General features: G+C 38.1%; 1 protein-coding gene across 4 annotated transcripts in view; it reads left to right on the forward strand.

Annotated features, from left to right (window-relative positions):
- Window positions 1-2,229: 2,229 nt before the first annotated feature.
- Arhgap42 (Rho GTPase activating protein 42) overlaps window positions 2,230-15,271 on the forward strand; it is a 256,075-nt gene continuing 243,033 nt past the window's right edge. For all 4 annotated transcript variants that reach the window (XR_013437853.1, XM_078046909.1, XM_078046910.1 and 1 more), the window contains exon 1: window positions 2,230-2,896. Coding sequence is in view for 3 of the 4 variants with exons in the window: in XM_078046909.1 (XP_077903035.1) it covers window positions 2,743-2,896 (154 nt within the window). In the remaining variant the exon portion in view is untranslated. The remainder of the gene's footprint in view (window positions 2,897-15,271) is intronic.

A 15,271-nucleotide genomic window follows, 5' to 3' on the forward strand; every position in this document is an offset into this window, starting at 1 on the left:
CAGACAAACTGCAGGTGTAGGCAATCTTTTATTTATAAACCTTTTCTCTTGGAAAGAATCAGTAAATCCACCTCAAAGCAAAATCATTTCTGGTGTCTCTCAAGTAGCTGGGTTAATGTGGCATTAAAAAAAAAAAAAGCCTGACTAGCAGGTATAATTAAAGTATGAATCATGGAACAAGTCATGAGTAACCCTGAAAGCACCTACAAGAGAAAAGTTTATTTACAACACACTAAACTTTATGCACTAATGGGTGAAGGACAGATGGAACATCTTGATTCCACGTAAAAGCAATGATGGACCTGAGAGGAAAAACTGATGATGAATGGCATCAGTGACATTATTAGTACAACATCTGTGTGAAGTTGTGGAACACAGCATGTTTTGCCTTGGATTATACCAGGACTTCTTCAATGTATTTTAATTTCTGAGAGCAGCTTAAGATCAGGTACAATGCTTTGCTTTATGTATCTTTCTCTATATAATCCACTTCTCCATCCAGATCCTAATAATGTAGAAGGCAGGCATAAAACATGCAACTACATACATGAATGGGTAAATGAGAACCCATATCTTAGAATCTAGAATAAATCTGCCCTGACATGTAAGACTCCACAGAAAACCAAAGATTGACACCCAACATACTAAATGCTACTTATCAAAGACTGTTGATGCATTTTTAAAGAATTAATCATAGGACTTTGATTTCATGAAAAACAAGAAGAGATTGTTAATTTTATCCTGTTTCATATCTCAGCAGTTGGCATTGGATTTAGTTGCTTGGAATAGCAACATGGCAAAAGTTGAAAGGAAACTTATTTATTTGGCTGGACTGGCTTTTTGTCTTTCAGGCTATGATGAATAGTTGTAAAATCACCTTAGGTGAAAAACAGTCTATGGCTGTTCATGTTATTCCATTATCTGACAAATATTATTGTTTCCCCTATGCCACTGAATGAGTCTTATTTAATTGACAGATACTAGTTCAACACTTGGAATTATGTAATTGTGATTGGCCTTTTTGCCAACATGTTGAGAATGAATAGTGAAAATATGTAAGGTTTTTAAATCTGAATTGTAAGGTTTTTAAATCTGAATTCCTTGGTCTAGAAGAATTTAAACCAAACCATCAAACATACTGTTTACATGATCATATTTGTTTTAGTTTACATGCAATTTTTTTTTTCTGGTATTGGGGATCAAACCCAGGGCCTCATGCATGCTAGGCAGGCACTATACCACTGAGCAATATCCCCATCCCTACATGCTATTTTTAACGTTTATGTATATTTTTTTAAAAATGAAACTAAATGTCTTGAAGTTCCCTTGAAACTTAATTGGGAAAAATGTAAAGCACTTTAATGGATTTTTTCCCATGATCTGTAGAAGAGTTAACAGATGGTTCAAATGGACAAAGCAATGAAAAAAATAGAAATTAAAAGCAGATACTTAAGAAAAGTAACTGAGTCTCAAAAATCCTATAGATGATAGCAGATGAGATGTATATCAGAAATTTCTCTTGCTGTCAAAGTTGCAAGAACAGAAATTTATTAGATGGACCTCTACCAGATGGGGAACAGCCTGTTAGTATGAATGAACTAACTACTGTTTGAAACTTCTCCCACTTCAGTGATTTGAAAATCACCCTGCTTCTAGGATGATTCCATCCAAATGCCAATAGAACATACTAATATTGTGATGCAAATAAATATTCATCTATCAGTAAGAGCACCTAAGTCCAAGGTGCTTTCTTGGGACAGGTTAGGAATGACTGAAAAATCTTCCCAGCAACTGAGAAAAAAAAATACTATTACATTAGTCTGGATTGATGAAATTGAGGGGTGGGAAAGAGACAAGTCTCAACTTGCAATTTGTATGCATGCAGTGGGGGAAGTATCAAGTAAATATAAACTAACGCTATAAGTAGGGTCTTCCAAATATTCAAACTTTGGGGAAAGTTAACATTGGTTTCTCACCCAGGCATTCTAAGGAGTGGATGAAGGAGAGAAGTGATAGACATGTATTTTAGGAGTTGGAGATTCTTTGTGGAGTGCAGGATCTCGGTGTCACCCTGGGCCAGTGGAGACAGGCGCCCAGGAGGGCACAGGGTTAATGCCTGGGGCATAGGCAGGAGTTGTTTGGCCACTGCAATGCTGGGAGCCCTGAGCAAAGTGCGGGAGGGTGGGCGGGGGCAAGAGGGTAAATGGGCGGGTGGGGGGCGGAGTGGGAGTGCGGCGACGGGGAGGAGGGTCTCGGAGCCCAGGCCCGATTTGCAAGCTCTCTGACTGAGCCTGCGTTCGTGGAGGGGGAGGGTTTCCCCTGTCCTGCCGGACTTGCCGCCGGGCGCTTCGGGCTCACAGCGCCAACGACTGTCAAGAGAGTACGGGAGTGGAGCTGCCGGAAGTGTCTGCGCGCCGTGGGAGAAACTTTACTGCCCCGGCTGCGGCCCGGAGCCTCTCCACCCTAGTACTCTGAGCGACGATGCGCCCCGATGACAACGACCTGAGCAGACCCGCGCCTTGGCCAGCCGCCCGCCCCTGCGTTCGCCTTGCTTCTGGGGAGGAAGACTAGCCCGGCGCAGGCGGCTCGGCGCGCGGGGCCCGTTTCCTCCGCGCCGTCCCCTTGCGTCCCGGCGCGTTCTCCGCGATCGCGCGTCCCCAGCGCCGGCTGCGGTCGCCGGCTGTCCCTACCCTGACCGCCGGCCCCGACGTGCCCTCAGCCGCAGCTGGCATTGCTTGTGCCATGGGGCTACCCACTCTGGAGTTCAGCGATTCCTACTTGGACAGTCCGGACTTCAGGGAGCGACTGCAATGTCACGAGATTGAGTTGGAGCGAACCAACAAGTTCATCAAAGAGCTCATTAAGGACGGCTCTTTGCTTATTGGGGCGCTGAGGAGTAAGTTGGAGACCGGCTTGGGAGGGAAGGGAGCGCGCCAGGATCTGGAGAGTCCCCGCCGGGTGTGGGTCCGAGGGTTGGGTTGGAGGAGACGGAGCTTCTTTTGTTTGAATGGATTTGGGGACAAAAGCTGAAGAGCTCCCCTGCTGGTGGCCAACAAAGTTTGTTCTTAGGTGTTCTTATTTACTTTCATGTCTGCCGAGAAGGGAAAGTTTCCTAAGGGACACGGAGTATATCCTAAGGAAAGTCATTCAAAGTCACCTTTCTCATCACACCGCTGGAAAGTTGTTGGGGGCTTTTACTTTCCTTGTATTTTTTTTTTTGTGTGTGTGTGTGTATGTGCCTAGTTTGAACACTTTTAAAAAATTCCTTAAGAGGGAGGGGGTCAAGAACATTTTTAAAGATGAACTTAAGCTAGTCTTATTTTCAAAGACAATTATCAATTTTTCATATACGTAAATAGCTTGTCCCTGGCCACAGTCATTGAGTCGGCTTTTAAAAAATTACATATTTGAGTTTTGCTATTTAGTAAGATGATCAAAGTTAGTATGGCACCAGTGGGTTTAAATCCTTTGCAAGTTTCCTGTGCTCATTTAGTTCTGGTTTACATTGTGTGTGGTGTTGGTAGAGCCTTGAGGGTGAGAGTTCAGGGGCTAAAGGTCAATCAGAACTTCCGAGGAATGTAACTACCCTCAGGGCTTCTCCAGCCTCCCACCCTTATACCTCCTGACAGCATTTTATTTTCTTCTTTCCTGCTTTGGAACTTCACGTTCAATTACTAAGACTAAAAAGTTAATCTGAAACTTTTTATACTTTGCATCCCATACAAGGAATTGAGTGACTAATGATAAGGCTTAATTACCTTTCCCAGGACATATTTGCATTTTTTTTTGGCGGGGTAGGGGGAGTACCTGGGAATGAATTCAGGGGCACTAGACCACTGAGCTACGTCCCCAGCTCTATTTTATATTTTTGTTTAGAGACAGGGTCTCACTGAGTTGCTTAGCGGCTTACTTTTGCTGAGGCTGGCTTTGGACTCTTGATCCTCCTGCCTCAGTCTGCCCAGCTGCTGGGATAACTGGCGAAGGCCATGGCTCCTGGTCTCATATTTGTGTCTTAATGGAAGTTTTTGAGCACTTTAGTTTCTGAAATGAAACCCTGGAATCTTTGGCCTCTGATGGCTGGATGAATGAGGTATTTTCACCAGGTGGAGCAACCTTTGGGCGATCAAGTATTCCCAAAGACAGATAGAGGGACAGCGTCTTTGTTTATGTCAGTGCAAGGTCAGCAACATGATGCAGATGTGTGTGTGCCTGAAACTGAGATACTTAGCCTCTGATCTGTATTTGAAACATGTATTATTAGTAAGAATAGGGCTTAGAGAGATGTCTTGAGATTTATGTGTTCCCTAAATCTTTTTGTTTTAACCATCCCAAATGCTAAAACATTTACTTTCCACTTGTGCTGTTTAACCAGGGTAAAGAAAACTTGTTTTATGTCCGTATTTGCTTAGTTTCTAAATTTGAGGCTGCTACAGTAATGGTGTTTACAGTGATGTGTGAGAAATAAAGTTTATTAGCAGTTCTTTGTATGTTGCATAGACACACATGTGAACTTTCCTTCCTCTGGTTTGTGAATCCGCATTGAAGTCTCTTTCATGTTAGAGAGCATGATGCTTCTTCAAAAAGAGCGTCCCTATCTCAAGCACTAAGTGTGGGACTGATTCTTGCTGAAGCTGCCAGATGTTCTATATTTTCCCTCCACTCTGTATGAGATTAACTTCAGTGTTTTGAAAGTTGAAAATGCTTACATAGCTATGATAAATGCTCTGACGTATACATTATTTTACTTGTGATGTTACATACTTTGTTGTGATTCTTGAATCTGGCTTTGTAAAAAATCAGGTGATTCCCATCTTTATAGCTATGCTCTTTCATTTATAAGATACCATGAGAATGTAAGCTTCTTGATAGACCTAGCCTTATTAATTTGGCCTCATGCACTTAAATATACAACCCACTGTCTTTGTAGGTTTCTTAGCTTTGTGAGAATATGTACTCTAACTAACGTTTGATTATTACTGTTTTCATTGTGGAAGGGAAATATTTTATTCTTTGTAAAAAGAATTCCCAGCATCAGCTGCAAAATGGGAAGTTTTAGAGCAAAGGAATCCTGAAGTCACATGATAGCACTGCTTTTTTTTCCCACCAAACCACCTTAGGGAGGATGCTTGAGGCCAGCCTGCAGCTGCTAAATGCTTACTCTCTGAAGCTGATTGGATAAGTGTCTAAAGGATTTGAGACCTGCTTAGTCCTATCCCAGGTACATTAAGGAAGCACTCTCTCCCCAAGTCCTGTCCCTCCTGTTTTTCTTCCTGCCTGAGGAGGCCTTCCCTAATTTTATACCAGCTTTTTCAGTAGGGATTTTCGTTATCCCTTTCTTTTTTGATTTTGTTGTTTCATTGGTAACTAATGATTTCCTAATGAAGGTAACCTTGCTTAGCTGACAATCATTAATGTCTTATTATTTCTCTCCTTGTTAATAATTTCTGATGAGGGTTTGATTAATGCAAGGATGACTGACTGTTCCACTAGAAGTCACATATGCTGCTTGATCTATGACTAAGGATTTAGATTTATTTAGAAAGGATATCATAAATGGAACTAGATGATCTGTCCTAAACTTCAGGATTCCATTTTAAAATACCGTAAGATACTTAATATTTTTTCAACAATGAATAAATTGTTATATTCCATGTGTCCATCTACTCTAAGAAAAAGAATGATAGTTCAGTATTATGACCTAGACTTGAGTTTAAATTCGGGTGCTGTCCAAGTGCTGTGTGTTGGAAAATAAATTGAGTCCTATTTTCCCTGCAAAATGAGGAAAACATCTATAGAATTTTTACCACTAGAATTATTTGTTAATTTTATCACATACCATTTAGATATTTTGTGAGAAATATTTGGGAATATTCTTGATATCTGTGGATCAAGCTTAGTTCATGAAGTATGACTCAAAATCTCCACACTTTTCCTCAAATGTTATTCTTTGAGTTTTATTCCTTTGTTAGGTTCCAGACTTAAAATTTGAACTGTGAAATTATAGGTTGTTTTTACTTCTTAATTTTCTTCTTTTAAGGATCACAACAAAGAAATATCTAAAAATTGCTCTCCTGTCATTTCCCTTTATCTTTATACTTTTGAATTGAAAGAATCATCTATAAGATGTTGTTCTTAGAAGAATACACAGACTCCCTGAAAAAAAAAATCAGGGGGAGGGATAGAGAGAATTAGAAATTTCTAAGTGATTTTTGATTTTAAGTTTTCTAACTACAAAAATGACAATTGTGAGTTAATTCACATCAGCCATTCTACAATGTATACATATACCAAATGTAATATGTACCATTTCAATGCATACCATTTCTGTCAATTAAAATTAATTGAAAATCTGTAGACCTCTATATCTGTGAATTCCCAATCTGCAGATTCAACCAGCCATGGGTTGAAAATATTCAGAAAAAAAAAAAAAAAGACGAGAAAACAGGATAAGACTGCATATACGGACTTTTTCTATTTTCTCCAAGCAGTACAGTATAGCAACTATTTATGTAACATTTATATTTTAGTAGGTACCTTAAGCAGTCAGGGTGATTTAGAGTGTATGGGTGGAAGTGCATAGATTTTGTGCAAATACTACTCCATTTATACAAGGGACTTAAGCTAACCCTGGGATTTTGACATCCATGTGGCTTCTGGAACCAGTCCTCTGTGTCTCTTGAAGTAGCACCATAGACAGAACTGACCTTGTGAGGAGAGCAGTCTTCTACCCTGCCTTGCAGCATCCTGGCCAGCCCTTCTTCCTTTCCTCTTGTTGCCTTAAGCTGGGACTGGCCAGCTGTTTGGTCTGCCTTGAAGTTAGAATTTCTCAAACCTGTATGTTTGGAGTTCTTTTAAAGGAAAAAAACCAGTTAAAGGACTGTAATACAGATTTAATTGTCTATTATGATAGTTAATTAAATATACACAAGCATGAAACTCTACCTCTGTGTATGACAGTCATACTATCTTAAGAGCAAATTAGTCTACAAGTTTAATGCAGTTAACATCAAGAAACCAATACAAAATTTGTCAACTACATTTAATTAATCTAATGGATGTTTTGCTGAAACAAATTTTCCTCTCACACAGAGATTGCTGATAATACCTTATGTGTTGTCATTTCATTTTCTCACTATTTTTACTGGTAGAACCTGCACTGCTTCTGAATCTTCTAGTCCTGTCAAAAGGCCTTCCATCACAGGCTTTATTTATTTATTGGTCACACTGCTTCTGTTCTGGAAGCTGAAGTTCCTAGCACTAGTGAGCCATGAAACAAACAAGGAGGGCATCTATTCCATTGGTTTGTTGATAATAAGTGGATGATGTAGAATATACAGTTAATAAGAACATTGTCAGGAGCAAGCAGTTTTTCCTAAAGGTGTCACCTTCTGTGGCCACAGACCTCAATATGAAGTACACTGCTCTGATGCACTTGTGATCTGGGGGTTAGGTAAGTGTTTATAGGAAGAGAAAACCCTAAGTGCATACAACTACATTGAAATGTCTTAAAAAGGGTGAAGCACCCCCATCTTGCGTCTGCTGGTTCACAAACTCACCCTGGCCTTGTTGCTCCTGGTGTTTTACTTTAAGCCAGTCTCTGGTGTACTCTCAGGGCCCTCTTTGCTACCAGAAGTTTGGGTGGCATGGGAAGTAGTTGAGAAAAAAAGAGGAGAAAAACAAAAAGTAAGAAAAACTTTCCATAATTCCTTTTTAAAAATTAATTGATTAATTTGTTGGTTTTAGATATACATAACAGTAGAGTGTGTATTTTGGCATATTATACATACATAGGGAGCAGCCATTACAGTTTTGATTCCATTCTTGTGGTTGAAAATGATGTGGAGTTACACTGGTCGTGTATTCTTATATGAGCATAGAAAAGTTATGTCTGATTCATTCTACTGTCTTTCCTATTCCCATCCCCCAATGCTTCCCTTCATTCCTCTTTGTCTAATCCAATGAACTTCAATATTTTTCCTTCTTACACTCCTTTGCTATGGGTTATCATCCACATATCAGAGAGAACATTTGACCTTCAGTTTTTTTGAATTGGCTTATTTCACTTAGCATGATATTCTCCAATTCTATTTATTTACTGGGGGATGGCATAATTTCATTCTTCTTTATAGTCGAGTAATATTCCATTATGTATATATACCACATTTTCTTTATCCATTTATCTGTTGAAGGGCACCTAGGTTGGTTCTAGAGCTTGCCTATTGTGAATTGAGCTGCTATAAACATTGATGAGGCTGAGTCACTGTAGTATATTGATTTTAAGTCCTTTGGGTATAAGCTGAGGAGTAGGATAACTGGGTCAAATGGTGGTTCCATTGCAGGTTTTCAAAGGAATCTCCATACTTCTTTCCCAGAGTGGTGGTACCAATATGCAGTTCCACTAGCAGGGTATGAGTGGACCTTTTTCCCTACATCCTTGCCAATATTTATTGTTATTTATATTATTGATAATTGCCATTATGAATGGAGTGAGTTAAAATCTCAGTGTAGTTTTAATTTGCATTTTATGTTTATCTAATTGCTAGAGATGTTGAACATTTTTTCATATATTTGTTGGCCATTCATATTTATTCTTCTGTGAAATGCCTGTTCAGTTCCTTTGCCCATTATTGATTGGGTTATTTGGGGTTTTTTTTGGTGTTAAGTTTTTTGAGTTATTTGTATATCCTGGAGATTAATGCTCTATCTGAGGTGCCAGTGGTAAAGATTTTCTCCTATTCTGTAGACTCTCTGTTCATGTTATTGGTTGTTTTAGTTTGATTCCATTCCATTTATTGATTCATTTTTTTAGACATAATGTCATTTTTTAGTACCTTTATTTTGCATATTTATTTTCATTGTGTGCTGGGGAATGAACCCAGTGCCTCAAGTATGCTAGGCAAGCACTCTACCACTGAGCCACAACTCCAGCCCCTATTTATTGATTCTTGATTTGATTTCTTGAACTTTAAGAGTCTTGAAGAGGAATTTGGTTCCTGAGCCAATATGATACAGAATTGGGCCTACTTTTTCTTTTAGTATGAGCAGGGTCTCTTGGTCTCATTCCTAGGTCCTTAATCCACTTTGAATTGAGTTTTGTGCAGGGCAAGATACAGGGGTTTAATTTCAAACTACTATATATGGATTTCCAGTTTTCCCAGCACCATTTGTTAAAGAGGCTGTCTTTTGTCTAGTATGAGGTAATCATTTATGTGGGTTGGTCTTTTATTCTGTTCCATTGGTCTTTAATTCTATTTTTGTGCCAACACCATGTCATTTTTGTTATCATAGCTCTGTAGTATAATTTAAGGTGTGGTGTTGTGATGCCTTCTCCATCACTTTTCTTGCTAAGGATTACTTTGGCTATTCTGGGTCTCTTATTTTTCCCACATGAATTTCATGACTGATTTTTTTTTATTTCTATGAAGAACATCATTGGAATTTTAATAAGAATTGCATTAAATCTGTATAGCACTTTTGGTATTATGGCCATTTTGACACTATTGATTCTGCCTATCTAAGAACATAGAAAGTTTTTTTTTCATTTTCTAAGGTCTTCTTCCTTTTATTATTTTAGTGTTCTGTAGTTTTCACTTTCGAGGTCTTTCATCTCTTTTGTTAGATTGATTCTCAAAACAAATTTTTTTGAGTCTACTGTGAGTGGAATAATTTTCCTGATTTTTCTTCAGCTGATTCATCACTGGTATATAGGAACATAATTGATTCATTTTCTGTTTTTGTGGTACTGGGGATTGAATCCAGGGGTGCTGTACCACAGAGTCACATCTCCAGCCCTTTTTATTTTATTTTATTTTTATTTTGCGACAGGGTTTTACTAAGCTGCCTTGGGCATCGCTAAATGGCTGAGGCTGTCTTTGAACTTGTGATCACCCTGTCTCAGCCTCCAGAGCCACTGGGATTACAGGTGTTCACCAGTGTGCCTTGTTCCCACCCTTTTCATTTGTTTCTTTTGAGACATGGTCTCCTTAAGTTGTCCAAGCTACCTTGAACTTGTGTTCCTCCTGCCTCAGCCTCCTGAGTCACTGGGATTACAAGTGTGTGCCATCATGCCAAGCTCTTCCCATAGTTTTCTCTTTACTTGGTCATCCTTCAGCTGTTAGTGAGAACTGTTATTTTAGGCTATTTCTGGTATTTAAGTTTGTACATAGGATTTATTTAGTCTAAGTGGAACTCAATGTAGATTCTTTTTACTTCTGAGAGAGCTACTTCACTGCTCCTTAGACCACTGAGGTTGTTTTGCTCATTTGGTTGGGCAGTCTAATCAAAGGTGCATGTGTGTAATTACTCCAACCACTCATTTGGTGCTTATAGTCATTAGAATTTGAGTTAAATGAGCAGAAGTAACTATCTTTCAAATGAACTGTAATTAATTTTAGGAGCTGGTGGATTAGGAATGTGGTGCTTTAGGATTCTGTTTCAGTGCCATGTTAGAAGTAAAAGCAGTTATACTTGTGTTAATTTAAATGGGAGCCTTGACTCTCATCAGAGTGGAATTAAATTGGGCTGGCTGATTACTTCAGTCTACCTCTTTTTGTGCTCTATATAAGCTTAATAGGTGCCCTTTAATAGTATCTTTATTTCTCCTGGATTTCCTTTTCAGCAGGTAGTAATTGAAAGGCTCCTCTGGGTTAGGAGGTCAGAAAATGTGTTGCTGTGGGAACAGAAAATGGTTACCTGTCTAGTAGACGAGGAGGCTAGCAACGTTATGTACTGCCTTCTATTATAGTTATGATGGAGCTGTTTAACAAACATCCTTTCAATTCTTAACATTTCTTATAAAACAGTGTTAATTGTGTAAACGATGATGTATAAGATTATATAATTTAAAAATAATAAAGACTACATTTAGTATTGCTTTGGTGTCCAGTACAAGTCTCTTAAAGAAATACATATATAGAGAGTGGCACATTTTTCCCTCTACATATATAAACAGAAATATTAGATTTAAAAATCAGATTATTGGGCTGGAGATGTGGCTCAAGCGGTAGCGCGCTCGCCTGGCATGCGTGCGGCCCGGGTTCGATCCTCAGCACCACATACCAACAAAGATGTTGTGTCCGCCGAGAACTAAAAAATAAATATTAAAAAAAATTCTCTCTCTCTCTCTCTCTCTCTCTCTCTCTCCCCTCTCTCACTCTCTCTTTAAAAAAATAAAATAAAAAATAAACATAGTACAGTATCTTAAGATAATTTGTGTATATTAAAGAAAATTAAAAAAAAATCAGATTATTAAACTGCACTGAGTGAATGTTGTACAACAATGAAACATTTATGATGGACAGATAGAAAAGGGTGAAGGGAAGGGGGGCTAAATAGCCTTGAATCTCTTTCATGAATGTTATTTCTTGCCAGAGTAGTGATTGCCACATGTTCTGGCCACGGCTATCCTTGCTGTCTGGATTGCAATTTCTGCCCATTTAAGGTTTGTAGGCAGGTGCCATATCCCATATTCCCACCTGCCACCCACCAGTTTCAGCTTCTAACTCTGCCAGTTTTCTCTTTTCCTGCAGCCTGCTGAACCTATGCCCAGCATCTAATAATCCTTATGGTGTATCCCCAGTGAATTGGCCTCACAGCTAAGGGCTGTTTCTTGCTGATTTTCCTTCTGAAAATTAAAACCAGTTGCTGAACACCTGGCTGTTTAGGTCACATAACCTGCATTTCATCTTTTGCAGCTGCCATATAGTTGAGTTACAGTGACTGATTTTTTGTGTATGTATAAAAACTTGCATAATATTTGTTCATCTTATTGGCCCTTGAAGCAGAGAAAAGGGGCAAGATGATAACAGGATAGTCCATAGAAATGTAATTATTCTAACAGTTTTGGTTTTGGCTATCTGAATTTAAACTGGATGTTTCTGGTCATATGGATCCTTCTTCTAGGATTATAGCTACTTGAAATATTTGGTTAATCAGAATACTTGTTTTTAATATCTGCACTATTCCAATTTGCTATCAAAAATCCAATTAAAATGCTGAGGAAAGTTTTGTGGTAAACACACATATATAATCTTGTGTTTGTAATTTACTTCAGAAAAAGTGACCTGTGGAATAGTAAGGTACCCTATGATAGCTAATCGGCTGCTAGTTTTCCAGTCTTTTTTTTTTTTTTTTCCTTTTCACAGAGGTGAGAATACATAGAAGAAAAGTAAGTCCTGCCTTTCTAGGATCTGAATTTGTACTTGAGAAGAATTTCTTAGATTGTAATTTTTATGTAGAATGTGGTAGGAAAATACAAGGAAAAGACTAATATTTAACACTTTGTAAGTTATTTTGTATTAATGATTGTGGATTTTTCAGTTCCAATATTTAGATTCTGTGGTAGAAATCTCTATTCCTAATAGTATTTTTAAAATGCTAAAACATGATAATTTTCATGTTGCTGGCTTATCGGATTCAGCTGATTATCTGGTATAGCAGAGAGTGTCTTTTTGTGTGTGTGTGTGTATGTGTGAAGGACAGGGAAGCATCCTTGGTTGGTTCTCAATGTCAGGTGATATGAAAAAAATTGGAAAAATGCTGCCTGTACATAACCTTGCTACATTAATAGTACTCTCCCTGAACCTTGGCTTTAGTCTGGGAAAAAGTGGGTAGACACATAATGACAACCCTTCATTTAGAATCAGATGCATTCCTAAGTAGTGGAATTTCTGTGATATTTTGCAAATCTCAGAAGCCATACTGCCTGCTAGTTTATGAAAGACATGCCAAATAGCATTCCCTTGAGCTTATCCAAATGAAAGACCCAGCTCCAGTTTTCGCTTTAAGTACACAGGAAAAGTGACGATTTAATTTAGAAAACTGGTGTGTGTTTGTGTGTGGACAGGAATGATAAGCCCCTAATAGAAATGGAGTATTCTGTATAGCGTGTAGCTAGTATATTATCGCTTTCCAAATGGGAGCTATATAGTAGATTGATTTTACTTTGCTCTTATGAGAATTTTCTCTTCTTCATTTATTTAATTTTCTTACTCCTTAAAATGTCTGAATGAAAAAATGTGGCCGTAAAAATAGGGTGTTGCGTGGGGAGTGGGAAGGGATAGCAAGGGCAAGCAAATTTTGAATTCTTTGAGAAAACAGATGTTATGATTTGGGGACTTAAACTTTATTTGTTCACTATGAAGGTTAGTGTGTGACACTAGAGAATCAAAGGACCATGAGAGGAGCTTTGCACTTGTTTTTAGAAGTTTGTGAAAATTTTGAGCAGGATAGTTCCCAATAAAAATTGTCGATAGTAATACAAGTGACTTTCTTTTCTTTTTTTTTTCCTGTGATGCTGAGGATCCAACACAGGGCCTCACACAAGCTAAGCAAGCATTTTATCACTGAGCTCCATCCCCAGACTGATCAAGGTGACTTTGTAAGGGGTGCATGGCTGGGGGAAGATTTGGGAAAATGATGTCAGCATATGACGTAAGAGGAAGGAGGAAGGGAGTTCACAGGCAGTCCTGTTTTCCACAAATGACCTTTTGTAAAATCTTTGTTTCCTCTAGTCCAGCTCCCTCACTGAAGTTTTTTCTTATGTGTAAAGTTGCTGAGCTCTTCTTCCTTTTCCCTTTTATTTCTTCTGTCCATCTCCTCAACGTTGGTGGTACACAAGGATTTCTTCTTTGTCCTTTACTGTTTGCTTTCCTTGTGTGATAACATCTGCTCCTAGGGTTCTAGCCCTGACCTCCTTTTCCTGAGCGCTGGGCCAGATTTTCAGCAGCCTGAGAGATACACTCACCCGGATGTGCTTCAAGCAATCTCAGACTCAGATCTGGCAGAAACAAATTTCATCCTCCTCCCCCCCAGCTTGTTCTCTTTTGTTCATTTATATCGTCATCCACCTTGTCATTTTATGTAGAAATATTTGACACCTAACCCTTCTCTATTTTTCACCCTGCCTAGACTTTTCCATTCAGTTACTCCAGCAATTCAATACATAAAATATCTTAGGTTTGATATCTGCTTCCATTAATATGTTAATATATATATATATATATATATATATATATATATATATATATATATATATATAAAATTTTTCTTAGCACAAAACAACAAAAGTTTATTCTTTCCCAATTCTTTTTTTCTCCCACTTTTTATTGGTGCATTATAGTTGTACATAAAGGTGGGATTTGTTATGTATTCATACATGCATACAATATAACAATAGAATTGGCCACTATCATTCCCTAGTATTACCCCTTCTCTCATAATTCTTGAGACCATAAATTCAAAATAAATCTTTCATCAGGGCCACGCACGTTCTCTCTGAAGTCATTAGGAGAGGACTCTTCTTGTTTCTTTAAGCTTCTGGTGGTTGCTGGTCATTCAAGGCATTCCTTGGGTTATAGAAGTTGTGTCTTTATTATCTTACCTGGTTTTTTGAGTATAAACTGCTGGTTGCAAGGATATTTGAATTTAATCAATTCTTAAACATTGTAGATGTTCAGTGATTGTTGAACATCAACCAATTTACGTTTTACTAAGAAACACATGACATGGAGGAGGATTTTGAATATCTGTGGAGTAAATTAGTCAGGGAATGATGACTACGAATATGCTCTTCAACATTGCTTTCAGTAGGATTTATATTCTGCATGGAACTCAGTGGTTTTTGGACTGGGTAATCCAAGGGAGAGCAGACAGCACTAGGAGTTAGAACTTTGTTCCAGTCTTGGCATTGCCACTAGCTATAATGGCATGGGTATAAGCCACTGGTCCCACACTCAGAAATTGGAATAACATTTCCCCATATTTCTTGTATTCATACAGGCCAATGGAAAAATGCATAATAACATAAAAATTGGCATTATTTTCATTTGGCTTAGGTAGCATCATTGTAATCTTAATAATTTCAGTTTGTTTTTGTGATTTAACTTTAACAGATTGTTGTGAATTTGATTACCATATTCCCAGGAAATGAGAAATTATTGAAATGGAAATACTTTAATTGAATGTTAAAACATAGGCTTGTTGCCCAAACTGAATCTAATTAGTAGAACATGATAGGCATGTGGGCATGGTTTTGATTTACCTTTTCCTAAAACAAATAACTATTTATTTATTTTGATTTGGGAACCATGGAAGGATTAGGTTGGCTTGGGGATTAATGAATAGGCCTTATAGATTATGAGAGTTTACAGATAGATATACTTACTGCTGCTTGGATCAGAGGTCTATAAAAATAAAAATTATTTACAATTGTGGTCACAACTTGTCTTTCTCAGAAGTAGTATCGCTATTTGGGCAGTTTCACAAAATTTAA

This window comes from Ictidomys tridecemlineatus, chromosome 4 (genome assembly GCF_052094955.1).
Source record: "Ictidomys tridecemlineatus isolate mIctTri1 chromosome 4, mIctTri1.hap1, whole genome shotgun sequence".
NCBI lineage: Eukaryota > Metazoa > Chordata > Mammalia > Rodentia > Sciuridae > Ictidomys > Ictidomys tridecemlineatus.